The sequence below is a fragment of the Oncorhynchus kisutch genome, unplaced genomic scaffold (genome assembly GCF_002021735.2).
Source record: "Oncorhynchus kisutch isolate 150728-3 unplaced genomic scaffold, Okis_V2 scaffold1480, whole genome shotgun sequence".
NCBI classification, from domain to species: Eukaryota; Metazoa; Chordata; class Actinopteri; order Salmoniformes; family Salmonidae; genus Oncorhynchus; species Oncorhynchus kisutch.
This window is the reverse complement of record NW_022263425.1, coordinates 35,001-57,060: the sequence shown is the minus strand read 5'-3', so window position 1 is coordinate 57,060 and position 22,060 is coordinate 35,001. Positions and strand designations below refer to the sequence as shown.

General features: G+C 42.4%; 1 protein-coding gene across 1 annotated transcript; it reads left to right on the top strand.

Moving 5' to 3' along the window:
* Positions 1-3,757: 3,757 nt before the first annotated feature.
* LOC116366458 (CD9 antigen-like) lies at positions 3,758-19,054 on the top strand. Its single transcript, XM_031818555.1, has 9 exons — positions 3,758-3,919; positions 4,263-4,319; positions 4,419-4,538; positions 4,805-4,879; positions 5,167-5,262; positions 5,939-6,070; positions 8,457-8,498; positions 17,157-17,240; positions 17,820-19,054. Exons 1-9 carry the CDS (start codon positions 3,860-3,862, stop codon positions 17,985-17,987), a joined length of 834 nt encoding a protein of 277 aa, XP_031674415.1. The 5' UTR covers positions 3,758-3,859; the 3' UTR covers positions 17,988-19,054.
* The last annotated feature ends 3,006 nt before the right edge of the window (positions 19,055-22,060 follow it).

Genomic DNA, 22,060 nt, shown 5'->3' with positions numbered 1-22,060 from the left:
ATGGATGTGTTACCTTGTCCTACTGTTTAATGGATGTGTTACCTTGTCCTACTGGTTATAATGGATGTGTTACCTTGTCCCAGTCCTACTGTTATTATGGATGTGTTACCTTGTCCTACTGTTTTAATGGATGTGTCCCGGCCCTACTGTTATAATGGATGTGTCCCTTGTCCTACTGTTATAATGGATGTTACCTTGTCCTACTGTTATAATGGATGTGTTTTGTCCCCTTGTTCCTACTGTTTTAATGGATGTGTTACCTCCTGTCCTGTACCGTGTTTTAATGGATGTGTTACCTTGTCCTTACTGTTTATAATGGATTGTTACCTTGTCCTACTGTTATAATGGATGTGTTACCTTGTCCAGTCCTACTGTTATAATGGATGTGTTACCTTGTCCCAGTCCTACTGTTTTATGGATGTGTTACCTTGTCCTACTGTTATAATGGATGTGTTACCTTGTCCCAGTCCTACTGTTATAATGGATGTGTTACCTTGTCCCAGTCCTACTGTTATAATGGATGTGTTACCTTGTCCTACTGTTATAATGGATGTGTCCCAGTCCTACTGTTATAATGGATGTGTTACCTTGTCCCAGTCCTACTGTTATAATGGATGTGTTACCTTGTCCCAGTCCTACTGTTATAATGGATGTGTTACCTTGTCCTACTGTTTAATGGATGTGTTACCTTGTTCTACTGTTTTAATGGATGTGTTACCTTGTCCTACTGTTTTAATGGATCTGTTACCTTGTCCCAGTCCTACTGTTATAATGGATGTGTTACCTTGTCCTACTGTTTTGATGGATGTGTCCCGGCCCTACTGTTATATTGGATGTGTTACCTTGTCCTACTGTTATAATGGATGTTACCTTGTCCTACTGTTATAATGGATGTGTTACCTTGTCCTGCTGTTTTAATGGATGTGTTACCTTGTCCTACTGTTTTAATGGATGTGTTACCTTGTCTTACTGTTATAATGGATGTGTTACCTTGTCCTACTGTTATAATGGACTGTGTTACCTTTGTCCCAGTCCTACTGTTATAATGGATGTGTGTACCTCTTGTCCAGTCCTACTGTTTTTAATGGATGTGTTACCTTGTCCTACTGTGATAATGGATGTGTTACTTGTCCCACTGTTATAATGGATGTGTTACTTGTCCTACTGTTATAATGGATGTGTTACCTTGTCCTACTGTTATTATGGATGTGTTACCTGTCCCGGTCCTACTGTTATAATGGATGTGTTACCTGGTCCTACTGTTATAAGGAGGTGCTAACCTTGTCCCGGTCCTACTGTTTCAACTCTCTCTCTCTCAACCTATGAATGCTCAGCTATGAAAATACAACTGACATTTGCTCCTTGGTTGTTGAACTGTTGCCACCCTCTATAACCACTGTGGTGTTGAACTGTTGCACCCTCCTATAACCACTGTGGCGTTGAACTGTTGCACCCTCTATAACCACTGTGGGTTCGAACTGTTGAACCCTCTATAACCACTGTGGTGTTGAAACTGTGGTGTTGAACTGTTTCACCCTCTATAACCACTGTGGGTAATATTTTGATGTAAAAAGGGCTTTTGTAAAATACATTTGATTGATTGATTGATTGTTGCTGTGCTGGATACTGTGTATTCACTAACTGTCTGAGTGATGGAATTTTATATAGCATCTGTAACATATGTTGGTGTGTGTATTTCATCTGCATCTTAACTTCTTAAAGTGGCAATCGGCAGTAGATACAACAACACAGTGTCTCCCTGCTCCTCTTTCGGTAAAAAGCTGAGGGATTGTGGCTGGAGAAATGTAACCACTCTCAAATTCATAGACAGAGTTATAGATGCAAGGACTGACCATCCATGATATCAACATTGTTATCCTGTTTCTATGATCTGTTTCCACTACCATATAACCCGGTTAGTTTGGATAAAGGTGTCTGCTAAATGGTATATTATTAAAGTCTACGTTGACTCTGCCAACCAGTTGCCGAGTGTAGTTACCATTCCTTTCAATAATGCCAGCCAACGCTTGTTGAAGTCAATACTCTAAAGACAGGGACACCGGGGATAGTGCGCACTGAAAGTAGTATTATCTTCAAAGCAAGTTAATCTGGTTACGTGTGAACCTGTTGTTATAGTGGACAAGCTAACTAATACAATGTTTTACACAAGGCGCAGACATTAGGTCTATGTCGTAGGCTCGAGTTACGAAATGAATTGTATACAGTGCCTTTTCGTCTGTGTATGCGCGCATTCTGGAAGAAACAGCACACGCAGGGATGAGCCGCCGTGCATCTTGTCCAATTCTACCTTGTGCAGGCAGATATGGTGAACTGGCGATAAACTTTGCTCGTCAAACAAAATCATAAGAAAAGTTAGTCTGATACCGAAACTAAATCACAATGTATTTATAAGGAGCATGCCCCATCATTGGTGAGAATGAGATTTCATGAATCATGATGCTGTCTGCGATTCAAACTCTTGTCGTCTAATCTAATGGTAAATGTGTTACCAACGTGCCAAACAGCCCTGATAATAAACCGCGTTATAGGATACTTATATAGTGTAACGACCCTGGGTTTATAAACACTGTCGATAGCGCGCTGGACTTCGGGCTAGAAGGTCGAGGGTTCGAGACCTGCTCCCTGCCTGTTTAATTACAATATATTGAACACCTACCCACTACTGATATTAACTTTAAACAATTTATAATCAAGCAACATTTCACCAATTATTTAGCTGGCATATCGGCTGCTGACTGGTCGAGTAACCGCTTCGGCCAGGAAGTCCTTCATAAAGATTATTGACACGTCCAATAAATACATCGCCAGACAGACTGACAGGAACCGCTGACTGGATGTACAGCAATACAGCCACCGTCCGCTGCGATTTTGTGCTGAATCGCGACAATCTCTCTACAACACACGCACTCATACTCTAGCCATTACCTGGCAGCATCCCCACTCACACCAGTGTGTGTTTGCCTAGGCCGACCCTCTAGCTGAGGTGTTTCAGGCCTGTTGTTACTGCTAAGAGAACAAACTCTGATCTGGGGCAACGATCGGCTCAAACATGAACGGTTTCAGTTGGTTTATTGGCTCCCTAACTAACAATTATTTCTGTCTCTGGAATAAACTCATTCTCAGACTTGGAGCTACTCTGTAAATTCAGCCCATTTTGGGGAGTTCCACAATGCTCTCCCCTGCCACTGACGCAACAATGCCAATACGGCGATTTACAGTTCCGGTTATCAGGCGTTCTAAATCCTAGTGTTTCCGTCCCCCTTTATATGAGAGCTGGTTCCCTTAGAAACGCCTGATCATTTTAGCTTAGCATGTCATGGCTGCCAAGCTAGCTGCGGAGAACCATTCAGTGCAGTACAAGTGCAGTACAGCACTTCCTTTGACATAAAGTTATTTATGACATATATGGATATGTGTCAGTTTGTCACTTTCATGGTCATGTAGTGAAGATCTATTCAGCTACTGAATAAACTGTCTTGAAGATAGCTAAATGTTTTTACGATTTAGATTTAGAGAAAACGTACCAACAAGGGACGACGAGTTTGTCACTTTCCCCATCGACAACCATCTTGACCAAATCCGGTCATGCTCTGCTAAACATCATGTAAACGACCGTGACAGGACGTTCCTGTCAGAAAACCTGCCTGTTTTAACGTCATTTACGGTAGATACGCAGATGAAAGACCGCCCTCCCCACAAGCAGTGGTATAATTAAAGCAGTGCGTGCCGTTGAAACAGTCTGATTTGAGAATAAGGGTCTAGATAAGCAACCAAGTAGATACTCTGTGTGCCCAACATCATTTTTAACAGCTTGTTTTGCTCTTTGATTCTGTTCACAATGGCACAGGTCAACAGATGTCTGAAACAGCTGTTCTTTGGATTCAACATGTTGTTAGGGGTAAGCAATATTAAGATGAGATAACCTCCTACATTTTATTGTTCATTAACTGTACCTGTTGTTGGTTTATTCATACATTTTTCTGCCTGTGTGTCTTTTAACCTCTTTATTTTTTATTTATTATAAATTAGTTCTGTTGTTTGACTACTTTCATTGTGTATGTTTCTAACTTTTCTTGATGTATTAATATATTGTATTGTAAATTGTGACCCGGTTTTCATGGTGTTTTAGATTGCAGGGTGTGTCCTATTGGTTTTGGGAATGACCCGGTTTTCATGGTGTTTTAGATTGCAGGGTGTGTCCTATTGGTTTTGGGAATGACCCGGTTTTCATGGTGTTTCAGATTGCAGGGTGTGTCCTATTGGTTTTGGGAATGATCGCAGCACCACATAATACAGAGGTGAAATTATCCAACTAATTAACAACACAAACAACAACTGTACAATTTAAGTCTCACCCCCCCCCCCCCAATGACAATGCTTGTGATCCTGTTTTCCAGCATGACCAAGGAGAGTCAATTGGCTTGACATGGATTATATCGACTGCAGTTGTTTCTGTGCTGCTCTCTCTACTTGGAGCATATGGTGCATACCGAGAGAACATTGTGATACTGAGATTGGTGAATACTTGAATCTCATTGACTCAATACAAAACAGTTTTAAAAACATCACATTATTAGCCTTTCTTGACCATAGTGTTTATATAATACAAAATCTAACTTTTCCTGCAAGAGACAATGATATGGTTGCATGGTAACATTTTTTAAAATGTAATTCAAAAAAATATATAATAACATTTTAAAGAAATGTATTAAACAAAACTGTGTGATTGTTTATGATTTACTAATTGTTTGTTTTTGCCCGAAAATGTGTATTTTGTTTTCAGTTCCTTGGAATAATAGGCTTTGGATCAATCCTTTTTCTTATTTTGGGATGTAAAGTGGCTCGTTCAATGCCTGAGGTAAACTTTTCTTTAGATATTTAAAAGTCTATTGCATTATTCTTTTTAAAAAATGCATTGATTTTATGCCGATATATCACTAACACTGTTTATCTTAAACTAAGCTGTTATACAGAAGGGTTTGAAAGTTCTCTAGACACAAGCTATTGCTATTATTTATTATTATTTCACAGTTTATATTTTGTACATTTACTTTGTGGCTTAATTAACACTTTAAATTAAATATAAAAGCATCTTAAATTGATGAATCCTCTCAAAATTTGTATTTTTTTCCCTTGTTATTTAAGGCCATGCAACTGATTAAAGAAAACCTCCCTGCAATTACATCAGAAATGATGGCTGATGCAGAGCAGCGACAAACTATCATGGCTCTACAAGTACAAGTACTGTGGAAGTCTACATATTGTCCACAATTATTCATATTCATAAATACGTGGCAAAATTTCAAAAATTCCCAGGTTTTCCATAAATCCTGGATGCAGGATTCTGGATTCCATGTGTAACGGATGTGAAACGGCTAGCTTAGTTAGCGGTGGTGAGCGCTAAATAGCGTTTCAATCGGTGACATCACCTGCTCTGAGACTTTGAAGTAGTGGTTCCCCGCGGCTCTGCAAGGGCTGTGGCTTTTGTGGAGCGATGGGTAACGATGCTTCGTGGGTGACTGTTGTCTGTGTGCAGAGGGTCCCTGGTTCGCGCCCGGGTAGTGGCGAGGGGACGGATTAAAGTTATACTGTTACATTCCCTTGGTAATCTGGGAATCTTCCAGACAGGATTTCTGGAAAACCTGTGAATTTAAAAAAAAATTACCTGAATTTTGCAACCTAATTCATAAAGAAGTCTTAATCTGTCATGATCAATTTGTAAGACTAGCAATGTACATTTCTCACTGTTTCTCACCTCGTGTTCATCTTGTGTTCACTGTCTCTAACCTCGTGTTCATCTTGTGTTCACTGTTTCTAACCTTGTGTTCACCGTTTCTAACCTTGTGTTCACTGTTTCTCACCTTGTGTTCATTGTTTCTCACCTCGTGTTCACTGACAACTGTGTTTGCTGTTGCAGGGTAAGTGTTGTGGAATAATGAGTTACAGAGACTGGGAAAGCAATATTCCAGAGACCTGTCAATGTTCTAGTTTCAAGTCAGACCCATCCCAATGTATGGAGGTTCAAATGACTAAAGATGGCGGCAACTGGGTAAGTAAAAAAAACAAACGTCAGCTGTTTTAAATGGCGCTAGGAGTTTTTAATCCTAACTGTGATTTGAGCAGGAATAACTCCCGGCAACCAACTAATTCAATTACGAGGAATGCTACTTATAATAAAAACAATTTACAATTTACAAGTCAAAAGTTTGGACACACCTACTCATTCAAGGGTTTTTCTTTATTTTTACTATTTTCTACATTGTGAAGACATAAAGACTATGAAATAACACATATGGAATCATGTAGTAACCAAAAAAAGTGTTCAACAAATCTAAATAGATTTTAGATTCTTCAAAGCAGCCACCCGTTGCCTTGATGACAGCTTTACACACTCTTGGCATTCTCTCAACCAGCTTCACTTGGAATGCTTTTGCAAAAGTCTTGAAGGAGTTCCCACATATGCTGAGCACTTGTTGGCTGGTTGTCCTTCACTCTGCTGTCCAACTGTCAAAGGAATTGAACAATTCCTATATGTGTTCATTAACCAATTCAATTAAAATGATTCTGTCTGTTTCTAAGAATTTGTAAGATCCTTATTTGCATGAAATAGACAGACACCAGTCTATCAAAATTAGCCAATAGTATTTATTCTCGGAGCGCGCTGCTCATAGAACCCTGTACAACAGTTTATATATCAAATATGACGTCATAGGTTATAAAATGAATCTCCTCCTCTCGACCAGGACAAAGCAGGTTCAAAAGTTCATTCCAACCTTCTAGCGCACACACATGACACACACTATATCTGGATGAACTCCAGAAGTCTCACCATAGTGTATCACTACTTAGCAGACAGTTCCAGATACGGAAAACCTGGAGAGGCTCTCGCTGTCTTATTTGATCGCCACAGAGTTATAGTTGAGTCGGTTCAAGCATAGGTTAATGATCTTCTTTGCTTACTTTAGACATACACAATACATCCTTCCACAATGGTTATCATTTCCATTGACCCCTTATCCATGCTACGTAACCTCTTTCTTAGGGCCTACCATTATTAATCAGATATTGTAAAACAGGGTAGAGTTTAATTAGTTATAGTTCTATTTAAATGTAGATATTGTTTAGTCATTATTCATAAAATTCCTAACACAAACTCATCCCAAACCATCTCAATTGGGTTGAGGTTGGGTGATAGTGGAGGCCAGGTCATCTGATGCCGCACTCTATCACTCTCCTTCTTGGTTAAATATCCCTTACACAGCCTGGAGGTGTTTTGGGTCATTGTCCTGTTGAATAACAAGCGGAAACCAGATGGGATGGCGTATCGCTGCAGAATGTTGTGGTAGCCATGCTGGTTAAGTGTGCTTTGAGTTCTAAATAAATCACCAACAGTGTCACCAGCAAAGCACCCCCAAACCATCACACCACCTCCTCCATGCTTCACGGTGGGAACTACACATGCCGATATCATCCATTCACCTACTCTGCATCTCACAGACACAGCGGTTGGAGCCAAAAATCTCAAATTTGAACTCAGACCAAAGGACAGATTTCCACCAGTCTATTGTCCATTGCTCGTGTTTCTTGGCCCAAGCAAATCTCTTCTTATTATTGGTGTCCTTTAGTAGTGGTTTCTTTGCAGCAATTCGACCATGAAGGCCTGATTCACACAGTTTCCTCTGAACAGTTGATATGTGTCTGTTACTAGAACATTGTGAAACATTTATTTGGGCTGCAGTTTCTGAGACTGGTAACTCTACTGAACTTATCCTCTGCAGCAGAGGTAACTCTGGGTCTTCTTTTCCTGTGGCGGTCCTCATGAGAGCCAGTTTCATCATAGCTCTTGATGGTTTTTGCGACTGCGCATGAAAAAATTTCTTGACATTTTCCGGGTTGACTGACCTTCATGTCTTAAACTATTGATGGGCTGTCGTTTCTCTTTGCTTATTTGAGCATAATATGGACTTGGTCTTTTACCAAATAGGACAATCTTCTCTATACCACCCCTACCTTGTCACAACACGACTGATTGGCTCAAAGCATTAAGAAGGAAAGACATTCCACAAATGATCTTTTATCAAGGCACCTGTTAATTGAAATGTATTCCCAGGTGACTACCTCATGAAGTTGGTCAAGGGAATGCAAAGAGTGTGCAAAGCTGTCATCAAGGCAAAGGGTGTCTACTTTGAAGAATCTCTCAAATATATTTTGATTTGTTTAACACTATTTTGGTTACAACATGATTCCATATGTGTTATTTCATAGTGTTGATGTCTTCACTATTATTCTACAATGTAGAAAATAGTCAAAATAAAGAGAAACCCTGGAATGAGTAGGTGTGTCCACACTATTGACTGCTACTGTATGTCAAAGACATTTGAATCCAATAATGTTATTTTGAAACTTTCTTTTCCTTGCGTTCATTGTTACTTCAGGGAAGATCTGACAAATCTGAAATGATGTGGATCTACAGAGAGGTAATGCTTCTTATTGTCAGCCAAAACACCACCATGCAACGCATTCGGGAGTATTCAGAACCTTTCCCTTTTTTCCACGTTATGTTACATTAAAGCCTTATTTTAAAATGGATTTAAATAAAAAATAACAATTTACTCGTTAATCTACACACAATACCCCATAATGACAAAGTGAAAACAGGTTTGTAGAAATTTTGGCAAATGTATTAAAAATAAAACCAACAGAAATACCTTATTTACATAAGCATTCAGATCCTTCGCTATGAGACTCGATATTGAGCTCAGGTGCATCCTGTTTCCATTTTTTTTATTTAACCTTTTTTTAACAAGGCAAGTCAGTTTAAGAACAAATTCTTATTTACAATGACAGCCTACCACGGCCAAACTCAAACCAGTACGACGTTGGGCCCGCCCTATGGGCTCCCAATCACAGCCGGTTGTGATACAGCCTGGAATCAAACCAGGGTCTGTAGTGACACTTCTAGCACTGAGATGCAGTGCCTTAGACCGCTGCACCACTCAGGAGCCCATTGATCATCCTTGAGATGTTTCTTCAACTTGATTGGAGTCCATCTGTGGTAATTTCAACTGATTGGTCATGATTTGGAAAGGCACACACCTGTCTATTTAAGGTCCCACAGTTGACAGTGCATGTCAGAGAAAAAACCAAGCCATGATGTCAAAGGAATTGTCCGTAGAGCTCAGGATTGTGTCGAGGCACATATCTGGGGAGGGGTAGCAAAATATTTCTGCAGCATTGAAGCCCCCAAGAACACAGTGGACTATATCATTCTTAAATGGAAGAGGTTTGAAACCACCAAGACTCTTCCTAGCCGGCATTACTGAGCAACTTGGGGAGAAGGGCCTTGGTCAGGGAGGTGACAGAGCTCCAGAGTTCCTCTGTGGAGATGGGAGAACCTTCCAGAAGGACAACCATCTCTGCAGCACTCCACCAATCAGGCCATTATGGTACAATGGCCAGACGGAAGCCACTCCTCAGTAAAAGGCATATGTCAGCCTGCTTGGAGGAGTGCTGCAGAGATGGTTGTCCTCCTGGAAGTTAAAGGATTCTCAGACCATGAGAAACAAGATTATCTGGTCTGATGAAACCAAGATTAAACTCTTTGGCCTGAATGCCAAGTGTCACATCTTGATGAAAACTGGCACTATTCCTACAGTGAAGCATGATGGTGAGAGCATCATGCTGTGGGGATGTTTTTCAGAGATAGAGTCTGAGAGATTAGTCAGGATCGAGGGAAAGATGAACGGAGCAAAGCACAGCGAGATTCTTGATGAAAACCTTCTCCAGGGCGCTCAGGACCTCAGACTGGGGCGAAGGTTCACCTTCCAACAGGACAATGGCCCTCAGCACACAGTCAAGACAACGCAGGAGTGGCTTTGGGACAAGTCTCTGAATGTCCTTGAGTGGCCCAGCCAGAGATTGGAATTGAACCCGATTGAACATCTTTGGAGAAACCTGAAAATAGCTGTGCAGCAATGCTCTCCACAGAGCATGAGAGGATCTTCAGAGAAGAATGAGAGGAACTCCCCAAATACAGGTGTACCAAGTCTTACCCAAGAAGACTCGAGGCTGTAATCACTGCCAAAGGTTCTTCAATAAAGTCTTCAGTAAAGGGTCTGAATACTTATGTAAAAGTGATATTTCGGGGGTTTATTTTTTTATATAAATTTGCTAACATTTCAAAAAACTTTTTTTTGCGTTGTCGTTATGTTGTAATGTGTGTAGATTGATGAGACAAAATAACAATTGAATCAATTTTTTCTTTGAATACTTTCCGAATGCACTGTATATTACTTCTAAAACACGCTACATTTAGAGGAATCATTCTCTACTGTACTGAACCCTACACCACCCTACCCTACTGTACCCTACTGTACTGAACCCTACCCTACTGTACCCTACTCTACTGAACCCTACACCACCCTACCCTACTGTACCCTACTGTACTGAACCCTACTGTACTGAACCCTACCCTCCTGTACCCTACTACACTGAACCCTACTCTACTGAACCCTACACCACCCTACCCTACTGAACCCTACCCTACTGTACCCTACTCTACTGAACCCTACTGTACCCTACTACACTGAACCCTACACCACCCTACCCTACTGAACCCTACCCTACTGTACCCTACTCTACTGAACCCTACACCACCCTACCCTACTGTAGCCTACTGTACTGAACCCTACCCTACTGTAGCCTACTGTACTGAACCCTACCCTACTGTACCCTACTGTACTGAACCCTACACCACCCTACCCTACTGTACCCTACTTTACTGTACCCTACTCTACTGTACCCTACTCTACTGTACCCTACTCTACTGTACCCTACTGTACTGTACCCTACTACACTGAACCCTACTCTACTGAACCCTACTGTACTGTACCCTACTTTACTGTACCCTACTCTACTGTACCCTACTCTACTGTACCCTACTTTACTGTACCCTACTCTACTGTACCCTACTCTACTGTACCCTACTCTACTGTACCCTACTGTACTGAACCCTACACCACCCTACCCTACTGTACCCTACTACACTGAACCCTACTCTACTGAACCCTACTCTACTGTACCCTACTTTACTGTACCCTACTCTACTGTACCCTACTCTACTGAACCCTACTCTACTGTACCCTACTCTACTGTACCCTACTGTACTGAACCCTACTCTACTGAACCCTACTCTACTGAACCCTACACCACCCTACCCTACTCTACTGAACCCTACTCTACTGAACCCTACTCTACTGAACCCTACACCACCCTACCCTACTCTACTGAACCCTACTCTACTGAACCCTACTCTACTGTACCCTACTCTACTGAACCCTACTCTACTGAACCCTACCCTACTGAGCCCTACTCTACTGTACAATACTCTACTGTACCCTACTCTACTGTACTCTACTCTACTGTACTCTACTGTACCCTACTCAACTTTACTCTACTGTACTGTACTCTACTGTACCCTACTCAACTTTACCCTACTGTACTGTACTGTACTGTACTCTACTGTACTCTACTCTACTGTACTCTACTGCACTCTACTGTACTCTACTGTACTCTACTCTACTGTACTGTACTCTACTCTACTGCACTCTACTGTACTCTACTGTACTGTACTCTACTGTACTTTACTCTACTCTACTGTACTCTACTGTACTCTACTCTACTCTACTCTACCCTACTGAACCCTACACCACCCTACCCTACTCTACTGAACCCTACACCACCCTACCCTACTCTACTGAACCCTACTCTACTGAACCCTACTCTACTGTACCCTACTCTACTGAACCCTACCCTACTGAGCCCTACTCTACTGTACCCTACTCTACTCTACTCTACTCTACTGTACTCTACTGTACCCTACTCAACTGTACCCTACTGTACTGTACTGTACTCTACTCTACTGTACTCTACTCTACTCTACTGTACTCTACTGCACTCTACTGTACTCTACTCTACTGTACTCTACTGTACTCTACTCTACTCTACCCTACTGAACCCTACACCACCCTACCTTACTCTACTGTACCCTACTTTACTGTACTCTACTTTACTGTACTCTACTTTACTGTACTCTACTGTACTCTACTGTACTCTACTGTACTGTACTGCACTCTACTGTACTCTACTCTACTGTAATCTACTCTACTCTACCCTACTGAACCCTACACCACCCTACCCTACTGTACTGAACCCTACTCTACTGTACCCTACTGTACTGAACCCTACACCACCCTACCCTACTGTACCCTACTACACTGAACCCTACTCTACTGAACCCTATTGTACCCTACTACACTGAACCCTACACCACCCTACCCTACTGAACCCTACCCTACTGTACCCTACTCTACTGAACCCTACACCACCCTACCCTACTGTAGCCTACTGTACTGAACCCTACCCTACTGTAGCCTACTGTACTGAACCCTACCCTACTGTACCCTACTGTACTGAACCCTACACCACCCTACCCTACTGTACCCTACTACACTGAACCCTACTCTACTGAACCCTACTCTACTGTACCCTACTCTACTGTACCCTACTCTACTGTACCCTACTCTACTGTACCCTACTGTACTGAACCCTACTGTACTGTACCCTACTACACTGAACCCTACTCTACTGAACCCTACTGTACTGTACCCTACTTTACTGTACCCTACTCTACTGTACCCTACTCTACTGTACCCTACTGTAATGTACCCTACTTTACTGTACCCTACTCTACTGTACCCTACTCTACTGTACCCTACTGTACTGAACCCTACACCACCCTACCCTACTGTACCCTACTACACTGAACCCTACTCTACTGAACCCTACTCTACTGTACCCTACTTTACTGTACCCTACTCTACTGTACCCTACTCTACTGAACCCTACTCTACTGCACCCTACTCTACTGTACCCTACTGTACTGAACCCTACTCTACTGAACCCTACTCTACTGAACCCTACACCACCCTACCCTACTCTACTGAACCCTACTCTACTGAACCCTACTCTACTGAACCCTACACCACCCTACCCTACTCTACTGAACCCTACTCTACTGAACCCTACTCTACTGTACCCTACTCTACTGAACCCTACTCTACTGAACCCTACCCTACTGAGCCCTACTCTACTGTACAATACTCTACTGTACCCTACTCTACTGTACTCTACTCTACTGTACTCTACTGTACCCTACTCAACTTTACCCTACTGTACTGTACTGTACTCTACTCTACTGTACTCTACTGCACTCTACTGTACTCTACTGTACTCTACTCTACTGTACTGTACTCTACTCTACTGTACTCTACTGAACCCTACACCACCCTACCCTACTCTACTGAACCCTACTCTACTGAACCCTACTCTACTGAACCCTACTCTACTGTACCCTACTCTACTGAACCCTACCCTACTGAGCCCTACTCTACTGTACTCTACTGTACTGTACTCTACTGTACTCTACTGTACTCTACTCTACTCTACCCTACTGAACCCTACACCACCCTACCTTACTCTACTGTACCCTACTTTACTGTACTCTACTTTACTGTACTCTACTTTACTGTACTCTACTGTACTCTACTGTACTGTACTGCACTCTACTGTACTCTACTCTACTGTACTCTACTCTACTGTAATCTACTCTACTCTACTCTACCCTACTGAACCCTACACCACCCTACCCTACTCTACTGTACCCTACTCAACTGTACCCTACTGTACTGTACTGTACTCTACTCTACTGTACTCTACTCTACTCTACTGTACTCTACTGCACTCTACTCTACTGTACTCTATTGTCCTCTACTGCACTCTACTGTACTCTACTGTACTCTACTCTACTGTACTGTACTCTACGCTACTCTACTATACTCTACTCTACTCTACTCTACTGTACTCTACTCTACTGTACTCTACTCTACTCTACTGTATTCTACTCTACTCTACTCTACTCTACTGTACTCCACTGTACTCTACTCTACTGTACTCTACTGTACTCTACTGTACTGTACTCTTCTGTACTCTACTGTACCCTACTGTACTCTACTGTACTGTACTCTACTGTACTATACTGTACTCTACTGTACTCTACTATACTGTACTCTACTGTACTGTACTCTACTGTACCCTACTCTACTCTACTATACTCTACTCTACTGTACTCTACTCTACTGTACTCTACTCTACTTTACTCTACTTTACTCTACTCTACTCTACTGTACTCTACTCTACTTTACTCTACTTTACTCTACTGCACTCTACTCTACTGTACTCTACTCTACTGTACTCTACTGTACTATACTCTACCCTACTGTACTCTATTCTACTGTACTCTACTGTACTCTACTTTACTCCACTCTGCTGTACTCTACTCTACTGTACTCTACTCTACTGTACTCTACTCTACTATACTCTACTGCACTCTACTCTACTGTACTCTACTCTACTGTACTCTACTCTACCCTACTGTACTGTACTGTACTATACTCTACTGTACTGTACTCTACTCTACTGTACTCTACTGTACTATACTGTACTATACTGTACCCTACTGTACTGTACTATACTCTACTGTACTCTACTCTACTCTACTGTACTCTACTGTACTCTACTCTACTCTACTCTACTCTACTCTACTGTACTCTATTGTACCCTACTCTACTCTACTGTACTCGACTCTACTCTACTGTACTCTACTCTACTCTACTGTACTGTACTCTACTGTACTCTACTGTACTGTACTCTACTGTGCACTACTGTACTCTACTCTACTGTACTCTACTCTATTCTACTGTACCCTACTCTACTATACCCTACTGTACCCTACTCTACTCTACTGTACTCTACTCTACTCTACTGTACTCCACTCTACTCTACTCTACTGTACTGTACTGTACTGTACTGTACTCTATTCTACTGTACCCTACTCTACTATACCCTACTGCACCCTCCTCTACTCTACTGTACCCTACTCTACTCTACTGTACTCCACTCTACTCTACTGTACTCCACTGTACTCTACTGTATTCTACTGTACTCTTCTGTACTCTACTGTACTCTACTCTACTGTACTCTATTCTACTCTACTGTACTGTACTGTGCTCTACTCTACTGTACTCTACTCTACTGTACTGTACTCTACTGTACTGTACTCTACTCTACTGTACTCTACTCTACTTTACTGTACTCTACTCTACTGTACTCTACTCTACTTTACTCTACTTTACTCTACTCTACTCTACTGTACTCTACTCTACTGTACTCTACTCTACCTTACTCTACAGCACTCTACTCTACAGTACTCTACTCTACTGTACTCTACTGTACTATACTCTACTGCACTCTACTCTACTGTACTCTACTCTACTCTACTGTACTCTAATGTACTGTACTATACTCTACTCTACTCTACTGTACTCTACTGTACTCTACTCTACTGGACTCTTCTGTACTCTACTCTACTGTACTCTACTCTACTGTACCCTACTCTACTGTACCCTAGTCTACTGCACTGTACTATACTGTACTCTACTATACTGTACTCTACTGTACCCTACTCTACTCTACTCTACTCTACTCTACTCTACTCTACAGCACTCTACAGCACTCTACAGCACTCTACTCTACAGTACTCTACTCTAGTCTACTGCACTGTACTATACTCTACTCTACTCTACTGTACCCTCTACTGTACTGTACCCTAGTCTACTGTACTGTGCTGTACTGTACCCTAGTCTACTGTACACAAGCTAACTCTACTTGAGTTTCTTACAATTGAAGAGAGGGCCCATGACCTCTTGATCGATTGATCTTGGTCTTCCAACCACTCAAGACCACATAAAGAACCACCTTGTCATTGTCTCAACTCACACTGGGTCTTGAGTCTATGGGTCCCATAGACCCATTGGGACCAATGTCCTGGTATACATCTTGGTCTTGGCTCCTGGATATTACCTTGGTCTTTGTTTTACAAACCACATGCAACACAATTTGATGAAAGCAATGCTCTCTTATCATTTTTTAACCTTTATTTAACCAGTCAGTTAAGAACACATTCTTATTTTCAATGACGGCCTGGGAACAGTGGGTTAACTGCCTGTTCAGGGGCAGAACGACAGATTTGTACCTTGTCAGCTCGGGGGTTTGAACTCGCAACCTTCCGGTTACTAGTCCAACGCTCTAACCACTAGGCTACGCTGCCGCCCCAGCAGACCAATGAATGTATCACTCTCGACCCATCAAAATCCCCACCCAGTTGACTACTTTTAAATGGTGGAAGCAATGTGGCAATGTCTATACCAAAACAAAGTGATATCCTTCTAGACTAGAGCCCTCCTTTTACTGTATATGTCATGGACCAATGAATGTAAATATCAATATCTAATGGACCAATGAATGTAAATATCAATATCTAATGGACCAATGAATGTAAATACCAATATCTAATGGACCAATGAATGTAAATACCAATATCTAATGGACCAATGAATGTAAATATCAATATCTAATGGACCAATGAATGTAAATACCAATATCTAATGGACCAATGAATGTAAATACCAATATCTAATGGACCAATGAATGTAAATATCAATATCTAATGGACCAATGAATGTAAATATCAATATCTAATGGACCAATGAATGTAAATACCAATATCTAATGGACCAATGAATGTAAATACCAATATCTAATGGACCAATGAATGTAAATACCAATATCTAATGGACCAATGAATGTAAATACCAATATCTAATGGACCAATGAATGTAAATATCAATATCTAATGGACCAATGAATGTAAATATCAATATCTAATGGACCAATGAATGTAAATACCAATATCTAATGGACCAATGAATGTAAATATCAATATCTAATGGACCAATGAATGTAAATACCAATATCTAATGGACCAATGAATGTAAATATCAATATCTAATGGACCAATGAATGTAAATACCAATATCTAATGGACCAATGAATGTAAATATCAATATCTAATGGACCAATGAATGTAAATATCAATATCTAATGGACCAATGAATGTAAATATCAATATCTAATGGATCAATGAATGTAAATATCAATGTATGTGTCTCTCCTCTCAGCCCTGTGGTCCTCTCATCTTGGAGAACTTCGACTCTGCGTTTAAGTCCGTACTTGGATTCTTCCTTGGATTCGGTTTGTATGCTGTAAGGAATCATATGTAATCATTTTGCTAATACATTATACATAACTGTCACGCCCTGGTCTTAGTATTTAGTGGTTTCTTTATTATTTTGGTCAGGCCAGGGTGTGACATGGGGTTATTATGTGGTGTGTTTTGTCTTGGGTTTTTTGTAGGTATTGGGATTGTGGTATAGTGGGGTTATCTAGAAAAGTCTATGGCTGCCTGAAGTGGTTCTCAATCAGAGGCAGGTTTATCGTTGTCTCTGATTGGGAACCATATTTAGGCAGCCATATTCTTTGAGTGTTTGGTGGGTGATTGTTCCTGTCTCTGTGTTTGTTTGCACCAGATAAGGCTGTTTAGGTTTTCACGTTACGGTTTCTTGTTTTGTATTGTTTGGGTTTATCTTTTATTAAAGATGAATCAAAAATAACCACGCTGCATTTTGGTCCTCCTCTCCTTTGACGGAAGAAAACAATAACAAATATTCAACCAAACTCAATTTAACTCCTTTTGTCATTGATTTACCCGTCCTCCCATGTTTGATTGAATTCCAGCCATACTGCGTTATGGGTAATGTAGTTTTGTAATATCCTTCCCACAGTGTATTGGGCAAGTGTTATCCGGCGTGATGATTCGTCAGGTCAAGAAGGTGCAGTCTACTGACGTCCCTGAGCCTATAGAAGATGGACATCGTTTCACACCGCAATTCCAGGCAATTCGCCATGTGGAGGGAGTTGCGGGAGTTGAACCGACGACCTTCTACCCATAACCAGGGATGAGGTCAGGGTTTCAGTTTGTTGGCATCCTGGCAAGCGGCGAGGAGTAGAAGGTGCTTGAACAACGTGAGACGAGGTGCAACCAGATAAAGAAGATGAGTGTTCGGGAACGAAAAGGCACAACTCACTGCTCACAGTTATAAATGATGGCATTTTGGAGTCACTGTTATTGTAAATCAAGTCTGTTTTAATGAATAATCCTGAATGAATCGTGAGTAAGGATGAGTGAGAAACTTACAGAGGCGCTAATATCACAACTCACTGCTCACAGTTATAAACATGACGCTTTGTTTATCTCATTTGTGTATAACATTATTATTTCTTAAATCATAACAAAGGTGAGTCTGTCCACAGCTTTTCTGGTCCTTCTGATGCAGTCCATTAAAACGGAGCAAAACGTCATGATTTTAACTCAACTTAGATTAGTAACGTATCAAGCTTTTAACTAAGAACGAAAGTCATGCTTTAAAAAAAAAAACTTTTACATTCAGGCTAGAAGAGTAAGAAGTGACCTTCGTGTGACCTTAGTATGACCTTAGTGTGACCTTCGTGTGACCTTAGTGTGTCCTTAGTGTGTCCTTAGTATGACCTTAGTGTGACCATAGTGTGACCTTTAGAGTGAGACATTATGAAGCACTGTAATAGGGACGTTCTGCTCTAGATGCACTAACAACAATGAATGTCTGCGTCCCAAACGGTAACCTCTTCTCTACTACCCCATAAGGGCTCTGGTCATAAATAGTGCACTACATAGGGAATAGGGTGCAGTTTGGGAAGCAGACCAACGTAATCAGGAAGCTCTGCTCCAACCCCACACTGACAATATGCTCTGTCTTCTGTCTTCAATATGGCTTGTAAATCAGCTTTCTGAGATGAGCTTTGTTGTTTACGTTGGAAATCATGTCTTATTGTACACAGCTAAATTGCTAGATTGTATTTCCACAGTAACGTGTCGTCAGAAACCAAACGTCTAGAGACTAAACGTCCATGCAAGCAGCACTGGAGACACTGCAGTGACCCCCTGTGACACAATAAATGATGTCGTTTGGAGTCACTGTTATTGTAAATCAAGTCTGTTTTAATGAATAATCCTGAATGAATCGTGAGTAAGGATGAGTGAGAAACTTACAGAGGCGCTAATATCTGAAACACAACCAAAACAAACAGCAGCCACAAGCTTGATGTAATCATTATGCGCCATGAATATGGGACCAAATACTACACTTTTGACTACTTTAATACACCTATGAGTGAATTTATACAAAAAAAGTGCTGTAATTTCTTAACAGTTCACCTGATATAGACAACAAGACACTCAAATGAAAGCTGACAGGCTGCACTTTAACCTCACAGTTTAACCTCACAGTTTGTATCCTTTAAAATCCAAAGTGATGGAGTACAGAACCAAAACAGCAACACAAAATGGTGTTGTTACATACGGCTCTTGGAGGAGGGAAACGCGACACCCTGCTACATCTCAACTCCTTGGAGGAGGGAAACGCGACACCCTGCTACATCTCAACTCCTTGGAGGAGGGAAACGCGACACCCTGCTACATCTCAACTCCTTGGAGGAGGGAAACGCGACACCCTGCTACATCTCAACTCCTTGGAGGAGGGAAACGCGACACCCTGCTACATCTCAACTCCTTGGAGGAGGGAAACGTGACACCCTGCTACATCTCAACTCCTTGGAGGAGGGAAACGCGACACCCTGCTACATCTCAACTCCTTGGAGGAGGGAAACGCGACACCCTGCTACATCTCAACTCCCCGTGGAGTGAAACAGTATGTGATCGTAGGTGGAAGGACGACAGAGGCAGAGAAACACAATACAGTTTACAGGGGAATTTATTCTTCCTCAACACAGGTAATGTGGGGAAAAGGGGGTCTGGACGGAACCAAAGCAAAGAAAGTAAAAGAGTCCCGTCTCCGACCTTACATGCCTTCCCACTACTTACCTAGCCTTTAGCACCACCTGGTGCGCTCTTCCTCCTCTATTCCCTCCTCTATTCCTCCTCTCTTCCTCCTCTCTTCCTCCTCTATTCTCTCCCCTATTCCTCCTCTCTTCCTCCTCTCTTCCTCCTCTCTTCCTCCTCTCTTCCTCCTCTCTTCCTCCTCTATTCCCTCCTCTATTCCTCCTCTCTTCCTCCTCTCTTCCTCCTCTATTCTCTCCCCTATTCCTCCTCTATTCCTCCTCTCTTCCTCCTCTCTTCCTCCTCTATTCTCTCCCCTATTCATCCTCTCTTCCTCCTCTCTTCCTCCTCTATTCCCTCCTCTATTCCTCCTCTCTTCCTCCTCTCTTCCTCCTCTATTCTCTCCCCTATTCCTCCTCTCTTCCTCCTCTCTTCCTCCTCTATTCTCTCCCCTATTCCTCCTCTCTTCCTCCTCTATTCCTCCTCTCTTCCTCCTCTATTCCTCCCCTCTTCCTCCTCTCTTCCTCCTCTATTCTCTCCCCTATTCCTCCTCTCTTCCTCCTCTCTTCCTCCTCTATTCCCTCCTCTATTCCTCCTCTCTTCCTCCTCTCTTCCTCCTCTATTCTCTCCCCTATTCCTCCTCTCTTCCTCCTCTCTTCCTCCTCTATTCTCTCCCCTATTCCTCCTCTCTTCCTCCTCTATTCCTCCTCTCTTCCTCCTCTCTTCCTCCTCTATTCCTCCTCTCTTCCTCCTCTATTCCTCTTCTCTTCCTCCTCTCTTCCTCCTCTCTTCCTCCTCTATTCCTCCTCTCTTCCTCCTCTCTTCCTCCTCTCTTCCACCTCTATTCCTCCTCTCTTCCTCCTCTATTCCTCCCTCTCTTCCTCCTCTATTCCTCCTCTCTTCCTCCTCTCTTCCTCCTCTATTCCTCCTCTCTTCCTCCTCTATTCCTCCTCTCTTCCTCCTCTCTTCCTCTATTCTCTCCCCTATTCCTCCTCTATTCCTCCTCTCTTCCTCCTCTATTCCTCCTCTCTTCCTCCTCTATTCCTCCTCTATTCCTCCTCTCTTCCTCCTCTATTCCTCCTCTATTCCTCCTCTCTTCCTCCTCTATTCCTCCTCTATTCCTCCTCTCTTCCTCCTCTCTTCCTCCTCTCTTCCTCCTCTCTTCCTCCTCTATTCCTCCTCTCTTCCTCCTCTATTCCTCCTCTCTTCCTCCTCTATTCCTCCTCTCTTCCTCCTCTATTCCTCCTCTCTTCCTCCTCTCTTCCTCTCGTCCTCCTCTCTTCCTCCTCTCGTCCTCCTCTCTTCCTCCTCTCGTCCTCCTCTCGTCCTCCTCTCGTCCTCCTCTATTCCTCCTCTCTTCCACCTCTCTTCCTCCTCTCTTCCTCCTCTATTCCTCCTCTATTCCTCCTCTCTTCCTCCTCTCGTCCTCCTCTATTCCTCCTCTCTTCCTCCTCTCTTCCTCCTCTCTGCCTCCTCTCTTCCTCCTCTATTCTCTTCTTACTTCCTCCTCTCTGCCTCCTCTCTTCCTCCTCTATTCTCTTCTTACTTCCTCCTCTCTGCCTCCTCTCTTCCTCCTCTATTCACACCTCTATTCCTCCTCTCTTCCACCTCTCTTCCTCTCTCTCCCAAAACTCCTCCTCCTCTCCCCCACCTCTCTTCCTCTCTCTCCCAAAACTGCTCCTCCTCTCTCCCACCACTCTTCCTTGTCTATTCCCTCCTCTATTCCTCCTCTCTTCCTGCTCTCTTCCTGCTCTCTTCCTGCTCTCTTCCTCCTCTCTCCCTCCACTCGTCCTTGTCTATTCCCTCCTCTATTCCCTCCTCTATTCCCTCCTCTATTCCTCCTCTCTTCCTGCTCTCTTCCTCCTCTCTTCCTGCTCTCTTCCTGCTCTCTTCCTGCTCTCTTCCTGCTCTCTTCCTCCTCTCTTCCTCCTCTATTCTCTCCTCTATTCCCTCCTCTCTCCCACCACTCCTCCTCCTCTCTCCCACCACTCTTCCTCCTCTCTTCTCCTCTCTTCCTCCTCTCTTCTCCTCTCTTCCTTCCTCTCTTCTCTTCTCTTCCTCCTCTCTACCTCCTCACTTCCTCCTCTCTACCTCCTCTCTTCCTCCTCTCTTCCTCCTCTACCTCCTCTCTTCCTCCTCTCTTCTCCTCTC

Coding starts and splice junctions, on each gene's coding strand:
- LOC116366458 (XM_031818555.1), top strand. CDS start 3,860: ATGGCACAGGTCAACAGATGTCTGAAACAGCTGTTCTTTGGATTCAAC. Junction 4,320..4,418: donor CAGCACCACATAATACAGAG/GTGAAATTATCC, acceptor CCTGTTTTCCAG/CATGACCAAGGAGAGTCAAT. Junction 8,499..17,156: donor TGATGTGGATCTACAGAGAG/GTAATGCTTCTT, acceptor CTCTCCTCTCAG/CCCTGTGGTCCTCTCATCTT.